We start from the raw sequence: 22355 nt of genomic DNA, 5'->3' as shown, positions 1-22355 counted from the left end.
TACACACACGGTATTCGTTCGGTCTAACGATTTCGTTTATTAATGTACATTCGTTAGTGATTTCGTTGCAGTATACGTACTTTATCGTGTTGTGTGAAAACTTTACTCTACTTATACGTAAATTACGTACAGTATATACATTGTCATGGGCCCCATGAAAGTTGAAATTCACAGAAAGAAGCGAATGCTCTCTTTGGAGACAAAGATGGAGATTATCAAGAAGTATGAAGCTGGTATGCGATTGAGTGTGATCGCCAAGGAATACGGCCGAAATCTGTCGACAATAGGCACCATCCTTAAGCAGAAGGATGTCATCAAAGCAGCTACACCTTCCAAGGGCATCACTATTTTGTCCAGCAAGAGGACCCACGTGCACGATGAGATGGAACGGCTGCTTCTTGTCTAGATAAAAGACAAAGAAATCGCTGGCGATACGATAACGGAGATGGCAATCTCCCACAAGGCCAGCGCTATTTTCGGCGATTTGATTGCCCAGGCGGAAGATGACAGAGGAGAAGGGACATCAACGCCAACCCCAGAGTTCAAGGCTTCGCATGGGTGGTTCGAGAAATTCCGTAAATGGACTGGTATCCATTCGGTGGTGCGGCATGGGGAGGCTGCCAGCTCGGACACGAAAGCGGCCGAAGCATTTAAAAAGACGTTCGACGAGATGATGACCAAGGAAGGCTACAGTTCTCAGCAAGTCTTCAACTGTGATGAGACTGGGCTTTTTTGGAAAAAAATGCCTCGTCGGACGTACATCACGGAGGAAGAGAAGAAGCTACCCAGACATAAGCCTATGAATGACAGGCTTACGCTCGCACTTTGTTCAAACGCCAGCGGGGATTACAAGGTGAAGCCCCTACTGGTCTATCATTCCAAGACTCCTCGAGCCTTCAAGGCCCACAGTGCTTAAGGAGAAGCTTCCAGTGAAGTGGAGGGCTAATGCGAAAGCCTGGGTAATGAGGCTTTTGTTCACCGAGTGGGTAAATCTGTGTTTCGGCCCGACAGTGAAGAAATTCTTGGAAGAGAACCGCCTCCCTCTGAAATGTCTGCTGGTGTTGAACAATGCTCCTCCCCACCCTCCTGGCCTCGAGGAAGATATCCCAGCGGAGTATTCCTTCATCAAGATTCTTTATCTTCCGCCTAACACCACCCCTTTCCTCCAGCCAGCCCATGGACCAGCAAGTGATATCGAACTTTAAGAAGCTGTATATGAAACATCTTTTCAAGAGATGTTTCGACATCACCGATACCACAAACCTCACCTTGCGTCAATTTTGGAAGGAGCATTTCGACATCGTCATATGCATCCGACTCATCGACCAAGCTTGGCTGGAGGTTTCGAGGCAAACCTTGAATTCCTCGTGGAGGAAACTCTGGCCTGATGCCATATCCGCCCAAGACTTCGAGGGATTCGACGTGGGCAAAGCTGATGCTGCAGATTCAGAAACAGTTGACGATCCTGAAACTGTTTTGCAACCAAATCTTGACGAGATCGTTGCACTCGGCAAGTCCCTGGGGCTGGTCGTCGACGAGGACGACATCAACGACCTTCTCGAGGAGCACCAAGAGGAGCTTACGACGAATGACCTGAAGGAGTTGGAGGCCATGCAACATAACGTCGTTCAAGAGGAGTTCTCTAGGAGCGGCGAGGAGGAGGAGGACAACCCTATGACAACGGCAGAAATTAAGGATGTTCTAGCCGCTTTTCATAAAGTGCAATCGTTTGTAGAAAAAAAGACACCCCGAAAAGGCTCACACAGGTCGTATGCTTGCGCAGTTTGATGACGTCTGCCTGAGTCGTTTCAGGAACATTGTGAAAAATAGGCAGAAGCAATCTTCCTTGGATAGTTATTTTTTAAAGAGGCCTTTAGTATTAGCAGGAGTAAGTAAAAAGGAAGAACCAAGTGATACTAAAAAACAGAAAGTTGAAAGTGGTGATGAAGTTGAAATTCTGTAAAAAAAAAAAAAAAAAAAAAAAAAAAAAAAAAAAAAAAAAAAAAAAAAAAAAAAAAAAAAAAAAAAAAAAAAAAAAAAAAAAAAAAAAAAAAAAAAAAACTACGTAAAGTATAATAAAGTAAAAAAAAAAAATTTTAAAATCAAAAACACAAAATTTTTTTTTATAATTTTAGTTTTTTGTAAAGTTAAGTGTTACAGTTTTGTTAATGTGTTTCGTAAATTTTAGTTTAGTTTTCCTTACATTTTTTTATGTGTTTCGTAAAGTTAAGTGCACATACGTACGTACATTATCTGCCGTTTGTCCTCCTCCTCTGTCGCCACTTTCGGAGATAGCCTCACTCGAAAGGTAAGCTTCCACATTTTACTACATACGTACAGTATTTCTTGTTTACCATGTACACTAATACACTTTATTTACAGGTAATTAGCAGTACGTTATTAAGTTAGGTATTGAATGGTCGAAATTGTTGTAGTATTTCATTGTTTATAGGTCAATTTAGCTTTATTATGAAATTTACTGGGGTGTTTTTGGAGGGCTTGGAGCGGATTAGCCATTTTACATGTAAAATGTGGTCCAAGATATGAAAACCTCATGATACGAAGGGCGCCTCGGAACGGATTAATTTCGTATCTCGAGGTACCACTATATGAAAAATAAAATTGAATTAAAAAATCTGTGATTTGTTCCTATGGAAATACAAAGCCACAACCTTTCATATAGGAGACTTACTCCTTTGGTGGGAGTTCATCTCTCTCAACTGACTGGGAGTTGAAAAACACTAGGTAAGGTCATGTCCAAGGTTTTGTACTGTGAACAATGGGAGCAATAGGTCCTGTAACCGACTACTTAGTTATTTAGTCTGTTATCGGGAGGATAAGGTTGGACATGAGTCATAAGGTAACCAAATCTGGCCTAACCGATTGATGTGTTCAGATTCTGCTTCCACTACCCACTCACCTACTTATTGTAAAAGGGTGACAGAGAGAGAGAGAGAGAGAGAGAGAGAGAGAGAGAGAGAGAGAGAGAGAGAGAGAGAGAGAGAGAGAAACAAGTATATCTTAGTTTTCCCAGACCACTGAGCTGATTAACAGCTCTCCTAGGGCTGGCCCGAAGGTTTAGATATTTTCACGTGGCTAGGAACCAATTGGTCACCTAGCAACGGGACCTACAGCTTATTGTGGGATCCGAACCACACCATATCAAGAAATTAATTTCTATCACCAGAAATAAATTTCTCTGATTCCGCGTTGGCCGAGCCGGGATTCGAACTTCGGACCACCGGATTGGCAGCCGAGTGCGAAAACCACTCGTCCAGCGAGGAACGAGAGAGAGAGAGAGAGAGAGAGAGAGAGAGAGAGAGAGAGAGAGAGAGAGAGAGGGAGGGGAGGAGAAGAAGAGAGAGGAGAGAGAGAGAGAGAGCCAGCCTGCTGAAGCTCTATGACTAGGTATTTGACTCTTCTCTCTCCATGATGACACACTTGGCTGGAAGGGTTGGAAGTAGAAGGGTACCAGCTTCCCTAGTTGCTGATTGGCTTTTAGCTTGGATGCTCTGTGTACGTACTGTCACTAGGGTATTAAGTATTTTCAATGATGTAAGTTTACTTGAAATATTAATGTTTTAGGATGATAGTTTAAGGTATACAGCAGGCCCCGGTTATTGGCAGTCTTGGTTAATGGCGATCCAGTTTTATGGGGCTTGTCTAGTGTCATAAAATCGGAAATTTATGGCGCCAAAACAGGCTGAGTTCCGGTTACCGGTGCCATAAGAATGCTTACGGATAAGGATGCTTATGGCACCAATAAATGGTTATCGGAGCCAAAAGTGAAATTATGGCACCATAAATTGCAGGGTTTCGGTTAATGGCGGTTTTCGCTTATTGGCACACTCCTGGGAACGGAACCCCCGCCAATAACGTGGGACTGCCTGTATTTGGTGTTTGAGTTATTAAAAAAACATCCTAGGAAAACCTTACTTCTAATGCTTTGGGTGTATTAAAAACTGTGTAAACTGCATTTCTTATTGTATTTTTCATTAAAAAACCCTTCAAATATTGATTATTTTGCATTTTTGGAGTCATATTTCTTCCGTCAGGTCGGCGTTGTAAGCATTGTAACCCTGGAACATGTGTCATAAACCTGGAAATAGTTTATGATGAATATAATTTAAAAGCGTTGTAACCTCGGAACGTCGTAAGCGGAAACCGTCGTAAGCCAGGGACTGCCTGTATTTCAGAGATTAATATGTACAGCAATAGGATGATATTCTAATGTATATTTGATGGACAATGGAGTTTTTAGCGATACTTTGGTGTTTCAAGACAGGCAATTTTGAGCATTTTTAGAGTGGGGTTCCAATTATCTGTGGGTTCTAGCTATTCATGGTGGGGGGGAGGGCTGATACAAAGCCCGCAAATATTTTCATGTCTATATTACATTTTTGTTATTCTTGGGTGGTTGTGGTCCCTATCAACCCCTGCAAACATGGGGGATAACTGTATACAGTATATAGATGAGTATAAGGTAGTCCCCAAGTTACGATGGGAATGCATTACAATGGACCCATCATTAGTTGAAAATATCATAAGTTGGAGGCGGCCTAGATTACACTATACAGTATAATCTATACATATATAGAAGCCTAGTCAACACTATACAATATATTACTCTATACATATACAGTGCTGTACTGTACAGCTCAGTGATACCTTGACCTACGAGTTTAATTTCATTATGACTGAACTCATAGCTCAATTTGCTTGTAGATCAAATCGAATGTCAACATTACAATGAATGAAAATGCTATTAATCCATTCCAGTTCCCAAAAAGCACAAATATGTATTTATTTTCTGCTTTCAAATAAGAAAAATGCGCCTTATTAATAAAAAATGTATGAGAAAATAATACATAATAAAAGGGAATGTAACGAAATAAACTTGTTTATTAAGCTCAATCTTAACATTAGACAACTTATATTGGCCTGGGGAGACAAACTGGGTTTTCAAGGTTGACCTGGTAATGAACCTAAACAGGTTTTCTCACTTTTTCCTTCATAGGTGAAGGGAGATTGCCTTACAAATTACATTGCATAAAAATCTCTCTCTCTCTCACTAGTGATAGTATGTACACAAACGTTTCAACTAATAGCATGTCGTTCTACAAGCCACCTAACCTGGCAGCATAATTTAGACGTTATCAATATTTTTTAAAAGAGCCACACAGCTTGGATCTCAGCTCGCACCTTAAAGCTAAAAATTACCCAGAAAACTTGTATGGTGGGTTGCTCGTATGTCAAGGTTTGACTGTAGTACTGTTAATTCTTTTTATTTTTAATTATTAATACATCAGCTAATTCTGGAAGGTCAATGCAGACCGACTTATGATACACAGTAGACTCTCCTATTTGTGGGGATTGGGGGATACCAGACCCCCCCCCCTAAAGCAAATAGCCAAAATGTGTGAGTACTTAAAACCCTTCTACTAATGCTTAGAATTGCCTATTTTGATAGTTATAACATAAAAAGGCCCTCTAAAAATGCTTATAATGCTTATACTACCCGAGTTTTTTTAAGTCTTATCATAAATGTGCATTTAGTCAAGAAAATTATATGAAAATACAGCAATGTGAATATTTCTCAGTGAAAAATATCGCAAATAATGAGTATACGTATATGGCCCACATAAAAGTCCACGAATAGGTGAGTCCGCAAATTGTTGGTCCTCAAATAGTGGTGGTAAACTGTACAATACAAACAGAGAAATTGCATAACACAGACACGAATCAGACCTGTACTGTACTCAACAAGATTCAGTCTGTGATTGGCATACTTGAGCGGCGTCAGGATGTTGATGGCTGTTTTGAACTAGTCAATATCAGAAGAGGAGGATGGCGATAATAAAGCAGCAGGTTCATCAATTTGGTCCTTCTCAGCTGTTATTTCTTCGGATGTTAGTTCACAAGAAGTAGAGGGTCGAGGCTCAAATGGGGTGGAAGGAGATGGCACTGGAGCCATTTTCTTTTGGAAAACATCCTTTGTAGCTGATACCGTAAGTTTTTTCGTTCTTCATAAATGACTCTGTAATTTGCAAGGACGTCTTGAAGCCCTCTCTCAACTTCAGCAAATCGTTCCAAATTCACATCCATTTTACTAAACAGTTTCATACCATGTTCAATTAGGGCAAATGCCTTTGCCATTGTCGCTGTCATAAACTTTTGCCCTGGCTCTTCTTTAATTTCTTCTTCTCCTTCTGCTTTTTTCCTCTCTTCTGCAAGCTCAATTATATCTTCTGCCATTAGCTCTTCATCTTGTACATCGATGAGCTCTTTGATATTTTCCTCTTTAATTTCTAAATCTGAGCTTTTCCCAAGTGACCGTTCAGGCATCAGTTTCAAATACAGTCCTGTTTCATCAACATTGAAGATTTGATCTGGCAAGTACCCTTCATCAACAATGATCTCATGCAAAGCATCCTTATATTTAGCGGTTCCTTCGGAATCAGGACTTGCCACTTCGCCACTAATTTTCACACCATTAAAATTATGACGGCTTATGAAATGCTGAAACCAGCCATGACTTGCTGCAAAATCTTTGGTGTGGGTATCATCGTAGTTTTTCTTTAGTTCCTCGAAAACCAAGAGCGCCTTTGTTTGAATGGTCAAGAGGCTGAGTGGCATGCATTTTTGTATCTGGTCCTCCATCCACCTGACCAGTAACAGCTCCATTTCTTCCAAAGGCCCTAATCTCTTCTTTGTTATAACCATGGAATGAATTGAATCGGATGCCTTTACAGCGTACATTATTGATTTTGTGTCTTTAATGATCTTGGATACAGTTGACTGAGATAGATGCTCGTCACGTGCTATGTCTGGGACTGCCTTTCCAGAAGCATGATGGTTGATAATTTTCATTTGCTGCTCTAAAGTGATGGAATGCGTCTTCATATCTCCACCAGCAGGGGATTTGCAATCATTGCATTTAAATGGCTTCTCTTCAGTGTGAATCCTCATATGCCTTTCAAGAGAATTTTTCTGAGAAAATGCTTTCCAACCGACATTACATTTAAATGGCTTCTCTCCAGTGTGAACCCTCAGATGAAAGTTAAGGCTACTTTTATGGAAAAATGCTTTTCCACAGTCATTACATTTAAATGGCTTCTCTCCAGTGTGAACCCTCATATGACGTTCAAGATGACCTTTAAGAGAAAATGCTTTCCCACAGTCATTACATTTAAATGGCTTCTCCCCAGAGTGAGTCCTCATGTGAGTCTTAAGATTGCATTTCTCAGAAAATGCTTTCCCACAGTCATTACATTTAAATGGCTTCTCTCCAGTGTGAACAATCATATGACGTTCAAGATGACCTTTAAGAGAAAATGCTTTCCCACAGACATTACATTTAAATGACTTCTCCCTGGTGTGAACAATCATATGATGTAAAAGAGGACCTTTACAAGAAAATGCTTTCCCACAGTCATCACATTTATATGGCTTCTCCCCAGAATGAGCCCTCATGTGAATCTTAAGATCCCATTTCTGAGAAAATGCTTTCCCACAGTCATTACATTTAAATGGCTTCTTTCCAGTGTGAACAATCATATGACGTAAAAGAGAACCTTTACAAGAAAATGCTTTCCCACAGTCATCACATTTATATGGCTTCTCCCCAGAATGAGCCCTCATGTGAGTCTTAAGAGCCCATATCCGAGAAAATGCTTTCCCACAGTCATTACATTTAAATGGCTTCTTTCCAGTGTGAACAATCATATGACGTAAAAGATAACCATTACAAGAAAATGCTTTCCCACATTCATCACATTTATATGGCTTCTCCCCAGAGTGGGTCCTCATGTGAATCTTAAGATCCCATTTCCGAGAAAATGCTTTCCCACAGTCATTACATTTAAATGGCTTCTCTCCAGTGTGAGTCCTCATATGACTGTTAGGATGAGTTTTCTGAGAAAAAGCTTTCCCACTTCTAAGGCTTCTTTTCATGGTTTGTTTTAATATGCTACAAGAGAATTTGTTTCATGGAAAATGCTTTGCCAGATTCACGAAAACTGAACTTCCTCCCTCCAGTGTGTTGAGTTAAAATTCAAGTTCTGAGGTGGTGTTTTCAACAAAGCTGATTTCCAAAATTTCACACATATGGCTCCTTTGTCATATGAACAGTAGTATCTTTTCTAACGAGATTTTTCAGAATTCGCTTCAATTTATCTACTTCAGGAAAGTGTACAGTTAACATAGCTTTCGATGTGCTACATAACAAAAGCAGACTCTACGTTTCACATAGTAACAGGATTAATCTTGACAAGAATAGCTGGTAATGTATACCAATGTATCTGTCTCCTTTCTCCCTCAATCCAGAATTTCTTGCAAAAATCTCTAGAAATGTTCATAATATTCTTGATGGAAGGTCACATCTGAAATGAGATAAAACAACACAATTAAACAAAAAAATGACAGAAGTAATGTCTATGAAAATGAAAAAGCAATTTTTTAAAGCCTCTTGCCCTTTTCCACAAAGTATTCTTTGGTAGAAAACTGGCAAGTATTGAAGCCTGTTAGAATGGTACAGTCCAACCTCTTAAATCTGGGAACCCTGTGAACAGGCCACTGCCAGAAATCATAAAATCCCAGAATACAGAATAAAGGTATTTTCCTATTTAAAATGGGGTTACATTCTAAATAACCCGTTGTTTGTCAGAAAAAAACGTATCTTGAATTTAGCTTAGCCTACACTAACATATTCAATGCCAACTATGCATACACTATACAAGATAGCACTCTATACATATACTGTAGTATTGTAATTAGTATTAATACTAAGTTCTGGCGGTACTATTGTGCACAATAGTCTGTTCCCTCCGCCAACCCAGAGAATGAACACTAATCTGTGACTATGAAACCCCGAACCAGTTGAGCAAGTAACTAATTTAGAACCCGACAGATGTCGCACTGTCAAGCCAAAGGAGTGGGAAGCGGGTATTTTTCTTGAGCGTAGGGTAGTCTCCATACTCTAGTATCGTTAATTAAGAGAGTGATAGTCAATTTTTGTTGGTGACGATGCTAGGTTTGAGTGTAAAATGTGCAGTTAAGGAAATATGTGAAATAAATATGAGAATAAAAAGTGCTTATGAACTAATATTTCCTATAAGATTATCGTATCTTATCAACGGACATGACTGTCCACAAGGCCGATACTAAACTTTCACCAACATTTTTAATGGTGGTGTTCTGCAATTTGCAAGCCACCTGCTATATTTTTATATTATATATATATATATATATATATATATATATATATATATATACATATACCTATATATATATATATATATATATATATATATATATATATATATATATATATATATATATATATATATATATATATATATATATATATATATATCAGATTGTGGTTGCTGTCTCAAAGTAAACTGAAAATTTTTACAAATTTGCTGCTAATTATATATATATATATATATATGTGTGTGTATATATATATATATATATATAATATATATATATATATATATATATTATATATATATATATATATATATAATATTGCATGACTGGGCCACCAGCCATAGAGAAGGTGGGCGATATGGGTGATAACAACGATTCCCAGTTATTGTTTGTTTGTATGATGTTTTACATTGCATGGAACCAGCGGTTATTCAGCAACGGGACCAATGGCTTTTATGTGACTGTCGAACCATGTCGAGATTGAACTTCTATCACCAGAAATACACATCTCTCACTCCTCAATGGAATGGCCAAGAATCGAACTCACGACCACCGAGATGGGACACCAACACCATACCAACCATGCCACTGAGGCACTTATTGCCAGTTATTGGAACTTAACTTTTGAAATACTGAAGTAAAAGGATAGATTCAGATACTTTCATCAATGTAACAAATTCATATTGAGTAAAAGCCCAGAAAGAAAGAAAGCACAGAAAAAATATCAATACAGGCAGTCCCCGGCTTACGACGATCCGAGGTTACGACGGGTTTTCTGAAATATTCATTAAAAAATCCGGGCTGAGTTACAACGCGTTTTTCTTCTTTACGATGCTTACGCTTACAACGTTCCAAGTTCACATCGTTTTTCAAAAACGCATACTATGATAAAAATCCTTTCTACTTTAGCACAGTATATTAATAAAAATAAGTTTCTGGTTAGATTACAACACAAATTTTGAGGTTATGATGTTTTTTTCGACACTTTTTATGTCACATCATATGCGGAACTAGTTTCCGAGCGAATGGATACATTACTAGCTTACGATGTTCTAAGTTTACAACCGTTTTCAATAACGCATACTATATAAAAATACAGTAATAATAAAAAACAAAGTTTGTGGTTAGATTACAACACAAAGTCAAATGTTACAACGTTTTCGATGCTTTTTCATGACGCCTCATATGCGGAACTAGTTTCCGAGCAAATGGATACGTACTAGCTTACGATGTTCCAAGTTTACAACTGTTTTCAAAAATGCATACTATATGAAAAAATCTTCTTGTTTACAGTAATGATAAAAAAACTAAGTTTCTGGTTAGATTACAACACAAATTCAAAGGTCACGACGTTTTTCTATGCTTTTTAACAATGCCTTATACGCAGAACTAGTTTCTGAGCGGTGGGCCCATATATAATTTACGCTATTAACTGTAAGGTAAAGTAACCGGACAACGACCTAGCCTGGTCGAGGACACTGTGGAGCGTAACAATACCAAACAACGCCACTTCAATCATGTGTTTGCCTTCGTTTCGCTAGGTTGTGTCTCGCTACATTGCTGGATTTTTAGCAGTTTTCTTGCCTTTATTATGGCTCCAAAACGGCAAAGTACTTTCTCCAATGATAGTTCATTTAAGAAGAGGAAAGTCATCACCATGGAGGTAAAGTACGATGTCGTTAAATGTTCTGAGAAGGGAGAGAAGAACACCGAGATAGGTCGTGCTTTGGGGCTTAGCAGGACGACGGTGGTAACCATAGTGAAGGACAAGGAACATATTCTGAAGCATGTTAAGGATGCTGCACCAATGAAGGCAACGGTGATTAATGTGAAGCAACGTAGCCAGAGCATTGTGGAAATGGAGAAATTACTGATGATCTGGCTGGAGGACTAGAACCAGCGACATGTTCCAGTGAGCCTAAGTGTGATCCAGGAGAAGGCTAGAGAGCTGCATGAGGCAGTAGTGAAGAAACATGGGGAAGGCAGTGCTAGTGGAGAATTTTCCGCGAGTAGAGGTTGGTTTAACCATTCTAAGGTTCGTGCGAATTTGCATAATGTGAAGCTGCAAGGTGAAGCTGTTAGTGCTGATAGCAAAGCAGCAGACAGTTTTCCTAGTGGTTTGGCTGAAATAATTAAGGATGGTGGTTACACAGCTGACCAAGTATCTAATGTAAATGAAACTGGCCTTATTTTGGAAAAGGATGCCCAACTGTTCGTACCTTTCCAAGGAGGAGAAGTCAGCATCTGGCCATAAAGCTGGTAAGGAGCGACTGACTTTACTCTTTGGGGCCAATGCTAGTGGCGACTTGAAACTTGAGCCCTTGCTAGTGTATTTGGCAGAGAATCCCAGGGCTTTCAAGGGCATTTTCAAGAATCAACAGGAGTCAATTCCCTGTCATTTGGAAGTCTAACAAGAAGGCTTGGGTTACCTTGATGGTCTTTGAAGATTGGTTCAATTACCATTTCGTACCAGCAGTGGAACAGTATTTGTCCTCAAAGGGTCTGCCTTTTTAGGTTCTGCTAGTCTTAGACAATGCCCCTAGTCACTCATCAAATTTGAGCAACATGCACCCTAATGTGAAGGTGGTGTACCTTCCACCGTATACAACATCGCTTATACAGCCGATGGACCAGGGAGTAATTGCTAACTTCAAGGCATACTACCTTAGAAGGACAATATGCTCTGCTTTGAGGGCCATCGAAGGTAACAAGGAGTTGACTTTGAAGCAGTTTTGGAAGGGCTACAACATCGCTAATGCAGTCAGGAATATTGCAAGTGCTTGGTACGAGGTGAAGACGACCACTTTAAAAGGGGCCTGGAAGAAACTGTGTCCACAGTTTGTGCGCAGTTTTGAAGGATTTGACCAGGCAGAAGATGTCGAGACTGCGACGAGGAAAATCGTAGGGCTAAGCAAGAGGCTGAAACTAGATCTGGAAGCTGAGGATGTTACAGAGCTGCTGGCATCCCATGGAGAGGAGTTGTCATCAGAGGACCTCATTGAGCTGGAGCAGCAGATGATTGAAGAGGAGTTAGAGGTACCAGACCCAAAACCCAGGTCATTAACTGTCAAAGGCTTGTCAGAGGGTTTTACTCACCTGGAGAGAGCTTTGGCTTCTTTTGAGGGAGAAGAATCTAACGTTGCCAGGTTTGACAGAATCTGGAGAGGGATCATGAATTTGGTCACTTTTTATAAGGAAACCCTGAAGGAGAAGCAGATGAAGAAAAGTGTGCAGTCTAGGCTTGACACTTTCTTCCACAAGTCTCCAGTACCACCTCCCACTCCTAGTCCTGGTAAGGAATTCTGAACTCTTTTAATTTATTTTGTTTACATACTGTAATATAAAATGTACATACATATACTAATATGAATGTGTTAATTTTTTAATATAAATGTTAGTGTATTGTCACTTCATCAACCCTTAAACGCCGAGCCAGTATTTCCGAAAGTGTCTCCCGTATGCCAGCGGCATTCGCGAGTAAGCGCCGAAGCGGAAAAAAAGTTTTTTAAAAAAATAACAGCACGCTCAATTTTCAAGATTAAAAGTTCATTTTTGGCTCCTTTTTTTGTCATTGCCTGAAGTTTAGTATGCAACCATCAGAAATGAAAAAAATATCATTATCATATATAAATACTGAAATATATGACAGCGTAAAAAAAAATCATATATAATTGTATACAAATCGTGCTGTGAGCAAAACGGTTAAAGCTAATGAGTTAATTAGTTTTTCGTTGTATTGTACACTAAATTACGATGATTTTGGTATATAACACATAGTAAAACGATCAAAGCAACACAGAGAAAATATTATCACAATATAATGCATGAATTCGTAACGCGCGGACATAAAAATTTTTTTTTTTTCAAAATTTCACCATAAATCGAAATATTGTGCTAGAGACTTCCCGTTTGTTGCAAAATTAAGGCAATTGATTGAATATTACTAGACTGTAAGTGTTGTAGCTTACAATTGCAGTTTTCGACCATTTCGGTCGAGTTAAAGTTGACTGAAGGTCGAATTTTTTCTATTTATCGTTATTTATATGAAGATATTTCAAAACTGATAAAAGCTAGAACCATGCGTTGTTTTTCGTTGTATTCTACATGAAATTGCACACATTTTCATATATAAAACTTTATGTAACTGCTAATTTAAAATGGTGCAAACATTACGACAATCGGACGAAAAAATTTATGATTTTTTCGGAAGAGTTACGCGTGGACGTAAGGAAAAAGATTTTTTCATAAATTCACCATAAATCGAAATATTGTGCTAGAGACTTCCAATTTGTTGCAAAATAAAGGTAAATGATTGAATATTACTAGAATGTAATAGTTTTAGCTTACAATTGCATTTTTGACCATCTCGGTTGAGTCAAAGTTAACCGAAGGTTGAAATTTTGGCACTTATCGTTATTTATATGAAAATATTTCAAAACTGATAAAAGCTACAACCATGGGTTGTTTTTCGTTGTATTCTACATGAAATTGCGCACATTTTCATATATAAATCTTTATATAACGGCTAATTTAAAATTGGGCAAACATTACGACAATCGGACGAAAAAATTTATGATTTTTTTCGGAAGAGTTACCGTGCAGACATAAGGAAAATGTTTTTTTTTTCATAAATTCACCATAAATCGGAATATTGTGCTAGAGATTTCTAATTTGTTGCAAAATAAAGGTAAATGATTGAGTATTACTAGAGTGTAAGAATTTTAGCTTACAATTGCGTTTTTCAACCATTTCGGTCGAGTCAAAGTTGACCAAAGGTTGATATTTTGGCACTTATCGGTATTTATATGAAAATATTTCGAAGCTGATAAAAGCTACAACCATGGGTTGTTTTTGTTGTATTCTACATGAAATTGCGCATATTTTCATATATAAAACTATTTAACGGCTAATATAAAACTGTGCAAACATTATGACAATCGGACGAATAAATTTATGATTTTTTCGGCAGTTACCGCGCGGACGTAGGAAAAAGTTTTTATTCTAAAATTCACCATAAATCGAAATATTGTGCTAGAGACTTCTTATTTGTTGCAAAATGAAGGTAAATGATTGAGTATTACTAGAATGTAAGAGTTTTAGCTTACAATTGCGGTTTTCGACCATTTCGCTCGAGTCAAAGTTGACCGAAGGTTGAAATGTTGGCACTTATCGTTATTTATATGAAAATATTTCAAAACTGATAAAAGCTACAACCATAGGTTGTTTTTAGTTGTATTCTACATGAAATTGCGCACATTTTCATATATAAAACTTTATGTAACGGCTAATATAAAACTGTGCAAACATTACGACAATCAGACGAAAAAATTTCTGATTTTTTCGGAAGAGTTACCGCACGGACGTAAGGAAAAAGTTTTTCTCATAAATTCACAATAAATCGAAATATTGTGCTAGAGACATCCAATTTGTTGCAAAATGAAGGTAAATGAATTAATATTACTAGAATATAAGAGTTTTAGCTTACAATTACGTTTTTCGACCATTTCGGTAGAGTCAAAGTTGACCAAAGGTTTAAATTTTGGCACTTGTCGTTATTTATATGAAAATATTTCAAAACTGATAAAAGCTACAAACATGAGTTGTTTTTAGTTGTATTCTACATGAAATTGCGCACATTTTCATATATAAAACTCTATGTAATGGCGAATATAAAATGGTGCAAAAATTATGTCAGAGACAAAATAATTTCTGAGATGTGTCGCTGATGCTTTTTAGTGTGAGAAGAAAGAAATTCGAGTTTGCACGCCTGGGCAATGATTGTAAACAAAACAACAGCTTGATCCGTGAACTCCCAGCATCCCCCAAGGCGCATGATTCAAAAGTATTCCCCTAGTAGGCCTATAACTATTTTTCCGCGAATTTTTTAAAAAACGTTTTTTCGTCAACGTTTCGTACGTCGGTTCGGCACCCGACAGACAATTTTCGTCGACGTTTAATACGTCCAATCGGCATTAAAGGGTTCATTTTCATCATTTGTATTTTATTGTAGAAGTGATGCCAAATCCAGATGGATCTGTACTCCCTGGACCCTCCGTAGCAGCCCATCCACCTCTAATAGGTAAGGAATTTCATTTTTCTCGTTTTCATGTTGGAAATTGTTTGTACTACATTATTACAGACATACTATGTACTATTACATAATGTGTTTGATGTTGCATAACCTAATATTTTTCTTTATGTATCATTCCAGAACCCTTTGATAGTGATGATGACCCAGATGACACTGAGCCTTTCCATGGTTTTGATGTCTCACCCTATTCATAAGGTAAGGAATCCGTAACAATTTTTTAAAATGTTTTATAAATTGCTAATAGAAATTTTATAAAAAGTGTATGTACACTAAGTGCTACATCCACCTTATTATGTACCCTATCATTCTTTCCAGATCTAGATGTAGCCTCCTCAGAGCCCAAATCAGTTGACACTAGTACTATCACCTCTCCAACTCCATCAGGTAAAAGAATTCTTCATTTTTTAAATTGTACATATGTCAAACAGTAAATAATATAAATTTTCATGACAAAATTTATTATTTGGATACTTACCTACTGTTAAAGTTAGCTCATATCTCCACGCCGATAGGCGAGTAGGCATTTAAAACAAAAGAAAAAACGATCGCTTGGCTGACCCGGAAGACTGTCTAGTTTCACCTGTTCTCCACCAGGTGTGTTCGAATGTTGTAGCTCTGGTCAGAATTCTCCTTGACGGCCCACTAAATGTGGGGAGGCTGGGTGGGGTCTACTTTAACAGTAAGTAAGTATCCAAATAATGAATTTTATCATGAAAATTTATATTAATTGAGATGAATCTTACCTACTGTTAAAGTTAGCTGATTCCCACATTGAGATAAAAAGTAAATACCTATGATACAAAGGTGAGCTCCTGTACAACAAATGTACCTTCATGCTCCCCAAAAAACCAACACCCGGGATTAAAATAAAAGAGGCTAAACGATTGCTCTTTCTTTCGGTTCAGGAAAAGACTTTACCCGCTATTACTAGAGGGTTAAGGGCTTTACAGTTTTCAAACGCAATTTCTACATCTTTAAGATAATGAGCAGCAAAAACCAAATTACAATTCCACTGAGCTGCATTAATTACATCCTCAAGAGACAAATTCTTTAAAAAACTAAAAGAAGTAGCCATTGCTCTTACACTATGTATATTTACCTTCAATAAAGGTAAGATATCTAGGTTTAGTTTCTCATGTGGTAATCTTATTAAATGCTTAACAAAAAAAGACGTTGCATTCTTAGATAAAGGAGTGTTAGGTTTTCTTACACTACAAAATAAATTATTAACTCTGCCCCTCACAAGTTTTAATCTATCTAAATAAATCTTAATAGCTCTAACCGGACAGAGGAGGGCTTCTTCTTTCCCAACCAATGAGGTCAAATTTGGAATTCTTACCGTTCTAGGTAGAAGTTTAGCCTTGACATCATTCTTAGCCCTGAACAAGGGCATAAATGATAAAATAGCATCTCCTCTACAAAAGCCTACCTTATTGGAGAATGCTTGTAACTCGCTTACTCTTTTGGCTGTCGCTAGCGCTACCAAAAAGAGCGTCTTCATGGTTAGAAACTTCAAAGAAGCAGATTCCAAAGGTTCGAATGGATCTGCAGATAAGAACTTTAGCACTACATCCAAGTTCCATGAAAGAGATTGATACTGAACTTTAGGGGCTTCAATTTCAAACGATCTCAACGCCTCCTTAAGATCTGGATCGTTAGAAATATCTAATTGAACATGCAGTAGCACTGATGACAGCATGGATCTATATCCTCGAATAGCAGTTACAGAATGCTTCTTACTATATCTAAGATATCGAAAGAACTTTATTATGTTGTTTACAGAGGTACGGGTGCTGGAAATGCCTCTAGAACGACACCAGGAGCAGTACCCAACCCATTGTCTCTGATACAAGGCCAAGGTTGTTGCTCGTCTTGACTTAAGGATAGACTTCCGATATACTTTAGAAAACCCTCTCGCTCGAAAGAGACGGTCGAGAGTCTCCAAGCGGTTAAGTGTAGCATGCAGAGGCTTTGGTGGAACCGCTTGGACTTTGGTTGTCTGAGTAGATCCTTCCTTAAAGGAAGGACACGAGGGAGATCCACTGAAAGAGCTAGAAGGTCCGGAAACCATTCTCTCTGAGGCCACCACGGAGCTACTAGTGTCATTCTGCAGTGATTCGATTCTTGAAACTTGTTCAGTACTTTTCTTATTATTGCAAATGGAGGAAAAGCATATGCGTCTAGGTTGGACCAGTCTTGAAGAAATGCGTCTACTGCCCAAGCCCGAGGGTCCTGGCATGGAGAGCAATACACTAGGAGTTTCTTGTTCATTGCTGTTGCAAATAAGTCCACATTTGGAGCTCCCCATAGACTCCACAGCGACTGGCAGACTTGCGGATGTAAAGACCATTCCGTGGGTAGGACTTGTCCCTTCCTGCTCAATTGATCTGCCAAGACATTGTTCTTCCCTGGTATGAACTGAGGAACCAATACTATGTTCCTGACTTCCGCCCAAAGAAACAACTTCTCCACTGTCAGAAACATTGACTTTGATCTTGTTCCGCCCTGGTTTCTGATGTACGCCAGAGGTAGTATTGTCTGAAAATACTGCTATTACCTTTCCTCTGACTATCTGTTCGCACTGAAGGAGCGACTTCCATACTGCCAACAGTTCTAGATTGTTTATGTGCAACTCCCTCTCTTGCAGTGACCATACCCCGGACATCTGATGGCCTCCCAGGCAAGCTCCCCAGCCTGTCATTGAGGCGTCTGAAAACAAGGTTAGGTCTGGGCTCACTACTCTTAGGGATGACCCTGTTCCCAGTCTTTGACAATCCTTCCACCATGCTAACGTCTCACAAAGACTTACTGGGACTGAAATTAAATGGGAGTCTGGCAGGGACTTCCTGTCCCAAGATTCTCTCAAGTAGAGTTGAATTGGTCGCATCCTGAGCCTTGCTAGACTGACAAATCTTTCCAGAGATGCCATGTGTCCCAACAGAGACAGCCATTGCCTTGCTGGAAGCTTCCTTAAGGGCTGAAATTTTCCTAGAAGCAATAAAAAATTGTCTATGCGTTTCTCCGACAGAAAAACCTGAAAACTGGGAGTGTCTATCCTCATCCCTAGATAGAGAATTGTCTGAGTTGGAATCAGAGCAGACTTCTGAAAATTTATCAATATACCTAGTGATTGAGCCTGGCAAAGTAACAGATCTTTGGCCCTCAGAATTCCCTTGAAAGAGTTGGCCAACATTAGCCAGTCGTCTAAATAGAGCAAAAATCTCACTCCCAACAAATGAAACCATCCCCCTACCGGTGCCAAAATCCTCGTGAATACCTGCGGTGCTGTGCACAGGCTGAAGCAAAGAGCTCTGAATTGAAATGTCTTCCCTGCAAAGACAAAGCGCAGGAACTTGCGAGACTGAGGATTTATCGGAATGTGGAAATAAGCGTCTTGCATGTCCACCGACATCATCCAGTCATTCTTCTGTACTGCCGCTAGTACTGTGCTGGGTGATTCCATGGAGAACGGGGTTAGACGAATGAATGTGTTGAGTCTCGACACATCCAATACTGGACGCCACCCTCCAGACGCTTTGGGCACCAGAAAAAGATGGTTGTAAAACCCAGGCGAGTTTCCTGACACCTGCTCTATCGCTTTCTTCTCTAGTAATGATACCACCTCTTTCTGAAGTACAAGAAATTTTCCCTGCTGGTGATGATAAGCTGGAAGAGCAATTAGAGACGACGACAGAGGAGGAGGAGACAGAAAAGGAATTTTGTAGCCTTCCTTCAGTACCTCCACCACCCAAGGTTCTACTCCTAAGTCTCTCCAGACATGCCAGAAGATCTGCAATCGACCTCCTACTGGAACCTGAGGGCATAAAGATTCATTTCATTCTAAGAAACTTAGCAGTTTTGTTTTTATTGGAGCCTGGTAAGGACCTACAAAAGGGCTTAGTTGCTGAAGACTGTTGAGGTGAGGAAGGACGAATTTTCGCCGGAGGACCAGACAGCAAAGAAGGAGCAGGTCTTTTGTTCCCCACTTTAAAAGATTGTCTGATAAATTCCCTATTTTCCTGTACGGAAATATCCTCCCGTATTGCCTAAAATAGAGGTGGATTCAGAAGGCGGTCCACAGGGGAACCCAAAATTGCAGCCATCTTCTGAGAAGGAGAGACCTTGGTCGAAAGATAAGAGCACACTTGTTCTCTTTTCTTCAAAATCGAATTAGTGAAAGTGAGAACATTTGCCTGCCGCGTCTGAAATAGCCTTATCCAGGCAAGAAAAAAAATCTAAAGACTCTTCCCAAGATATGATACCCGCTTGCGTCAGAAAGTCTTTAAGCTGACGCAGAAAAGCTGCAATAGTACTTAGCGAAAGTTCTGCAAAAGACAAAACTTCAATACTTCTAAACAAAGACTTGGACAAAGCCTCTGCCTCTGTATTAGACCAAAGCACCTTGCCCGTCTCAAGAGCGCATCTTTTCATAGGATCGAGACACGCAAGGAAATCAGCATCGTCGACCGAGGACAGTTTCAGCGCCGGCAACGAGCCTGTGTCGTAATAACCGATCGTGCGCGATTTCAAAAACCCCGGAATACTAGAGCTGGCAGACTTACCAGAAGCTTTGTGCACCAGCAGACGAGATATTTCGTAAAAACGTCCTCTCATTGAAGGCGAAAGCTTAGGTTTCTTCAAAGACTTAATGGGAGTTGAAATGCTGGAAGACAATAACGACCTGGTCTCTACAGAATCTCTTTCCTCCATCAAATGAGGATAAAGAGAAGTGCAACGCTCCAGTAAGCGCCGAAAGACCGAAGGAGACTCTTCCGACTCGAGATCTTCTTCCGCCAGTTGCGGATTCGAGACGACAGCAGCCGACTCCTCGCAACAAAAATTTGGTTCGATAGGCGAAGAGCCTCCGGAAGAAGTAGTCTGCAGTTGTCTACTAGCGTCAACACCAGTTGGCCAAGCCGAAGCAGAGGGGATACTCGTAGGTAAAGAAAATGGAACTTGTAAGAGAGTCGGAGAAGATTTGTCGACACTGAACTGTACCACTTTGTCCGAATGCGTCTCAACCGGCTTGGGAACGATCCCAGACGACACATCTTTAGAAAGTAAAGCATTTAGAATAGCATCTAGTTTGGAAACAACAGCAGAATCTGTAACCATAGAAGGAAGAGAAAGAGAGACAGCAGAGTCCACCTGAGACTCTCCAACAGTAGAAGACCTATGAATAGCAGAGAAAGATTTAGAATGAGACGTAGAAGCAGATGAAATAGGTTCAACAATTGATTGAGTCAATGTAAAAGAATTAGAACAACCCACTACAGGGATATCATTATTAATAAACTCTAAATCTAAATTCTTACTCTTGTAGGTTCTAGAAACCTCATTGCTAGCTCTAGATGAAGGCGATGTCGAAATATTGTGCGAAGACTTACGCCTACCAAAATGATCTTTCAGCGAACGCGTTAAGCGTGACTGCGCGTGAGAGCGTGAAAAGGGAGAGGTAGGAGTCGGAGGGCACAGAACCCCATCGCCCCGAGAACCAACCCGGTTCCCTGGCAGCGGACTTTTCCAACTGTCGCAGGGCAGTCCTGGGCTCGGGCTACATACGGGCAAGGGCACCGACACCTTACCTCTACAAGGGGAACGCGAAAAAGAACGTTCGCTATGGAGGGACTGGGAACAGTTTCTTATCATAAATTCAGTTAAACTTTTAACGGAATCTAAAATAAGACTTACATCCTGTTCAAGTTTCTCGATACGCTTTTCCTGAACCGAAAGGGGAGCAGAAGTCGGAGCTACAGAGGAAACGCTAGAACTATCATTATCAGAATTAGGCCTAGTACTATAAGAAAAAACTGTAGTTTGAGTATTGGTAATAGCAGACGAAGGCTCAACAGGAATGGGAGAAAAAGTAGTTTTATGCCCTGACCTAATTAACTGCTTCCTCAGTCTATCTGCTTCCCTTCTTTTCCTATTTGTAATACTTTTGAGCATAATATCCTTAGGCCAATCCTTGCACTCCTCACACCTAATCTCTAGATCACACTCTGTACCCCTGCAGCTGGTACAAACATTATGTTGATCTATCTCAAATTTAGGCATTCTTGTTACACAATAATCATTCCTACATAACCTAATATTGGTTGACTTGCTTCCGGTGGAAGACATCCTAGGATGATTAAATTTACAATACCGTGATTGAAGAAAAACAGCCAAGATTCACCAAATACCAACATACGCCTATACCTACTGGCGGCAAGGAGAATTCTGACTAGAGCTAAAACATTCGAACACACCTGGTGGAGAACAGGTGAAACTAGACAGTCTTCCGGGTCAGCCAAGCGATCGTTTTTTCTTTTGTTTTAAATGCCGACTCGCCTATCGGCGTGGAGATATGAGCTAACTTTAACAGTAGGTAAGATTCATCTCAAATAATACTACATATACCTATTGTGTGCAGTAGTTAATACTCTATCATTTTTATTTTTTATCATTCCAGACTCCTAAGCACCTGCAAATTCCACTCCATAGCCCAGCCATTTTCATCTACACCATACTATGCCCATCGCAGTAAGCAAGCCAACCACTAGAATTTGCTAAGGAAACTTTTTTTTTTTTATGAATTTTTATACATTTTATTACATATATAATATGTACATAGTGTATATATGTAAGGGTTACATTTAGCAGTATTTATATTCCATATATAAATAAGCTAATGACCTAAGGGGTCACTGTTGAGATAGCAAGGAGTGTGATAAAGGTTGATAAACAGGATGCAAGCTAAACGCTGGCGTGTTGTATCAGCGCCCTGGTTTGCATTTGCCTGTGATAATCTAATCCATTGTTGTGTCAGACAGGTCACAGTGCTTTCGCCTGAGAACCTATTGACCTATAACCCACAGACGTCTACGTGACTTCCTCTCACATGTTCGTCTGTCTGTAGTTATGCATGCTGAGCTAAGCTGTGCTCTCCTATACTTTTGTAAATGCATTTGTATCTCAGAACTCTACTTCCCCTCCTAGAATCAGGTTCTCATAACCACCTTCTTGCCTTCTACTCAAGAGATGTAGTTTCACAAATACATTAATGTTA

At 39.4% G+C, this 22355-nt stretch overlaps 2 protein-coding genes across 2 annotated transcripts; one reads left to right on the top strand and one right to left on the bottom strand.

Annotated features, from left to right (window-relative positions):
• Nucleotides 1-3371: 3371 nt before the first annotated feature.
• LOC135199387 (zinc finger protein 83-like) lies at nucleotides 3372-8957 on the bottom strand. Its single transcript, XM_064227371.1, has one exon. The coding sequence runs from the start codon at nucleotides 7951-7953 to the stop codon at nucleotides 5911-5913; it is 2043 nt and encodes a 680-aa protein (XP_064083441.1). The 5' UTR covers nucleotides 7954-8957; the 3' UTR covers nucleotides 3372-5910.
• Nucleotides 8958-11778: 2821 nt separating this feature from the next.
• LOC135199057 (tigger transposable element-derived protein 1-like) lies at nucleotides 11779-15498 on the top strand. Its single transcript, XM_064226972.1, has 3 exons — nucleotides 11779-12505; nucleotides 15224-15292; nucleotides 15425-15498. The coding sequence occupies exons 1-3, from the start codon at nucleotides 11779-11781 to the stop codon at nucleotides 15496-15498; spliced, it is 870 nt and encodes a 289-aa protein (XP_064083042.1).
• Nucleotides 15499-22355: the final 6857 nt, after the last annotated feature.

Source organism: Macrobrachium nipponense, chromosome 25, assembly GCF_015104395.2.
Source record: "Macrobrachium nipponense isolate FS-2020 chromosome 25, ASM1510439v2, whole genome shotgun sequence".
Classification (NCBI taxonomy): domain Eukaryota; kingdom Metazoa; phylum Arthropoda; class Malacostraca; order Decapoda; family Palaemonidae; genus Macrobrachium; species Macrobrachium nipponense.
The sequence above is the reverse complement of the archived record's forward strand: the minus strand, read 5'-3'. Positions and strand labels throughout refer to the sequence as shown.

Bases quoted from the DNA above. Each gene is read 5' to 3' on its own strand.
- LOC135199387 (XM_064227371.1), bottom strand. From the start codon at position 7,953: ATGAAAAGAAGCCTTAGAAGTGGGAAAGCTTTTTCTCAGAAAACTCAT.
- LOC135199057 (XM_064226972.1), top strand. From the start codon at position 11,779: ATGCACCCTAATGTGAAGGTGGTGTACCTTCCACCGTATACAACATCG. The intron at 12,506-15,223 runs GTAAGGAATTCT...ATTTTATTGTAG, and splicing joins ACCTCCCACTCCTAGTCCTG to AAGTGATGCCAAATCCAGAT. The intron at 15,293-15,424 runs GTAAGGAATTTC...GTATCATTCCAG, and splicing joins AGCCCATCCACCTCTAATAG to AACCCTTTGATAGTGATGAT.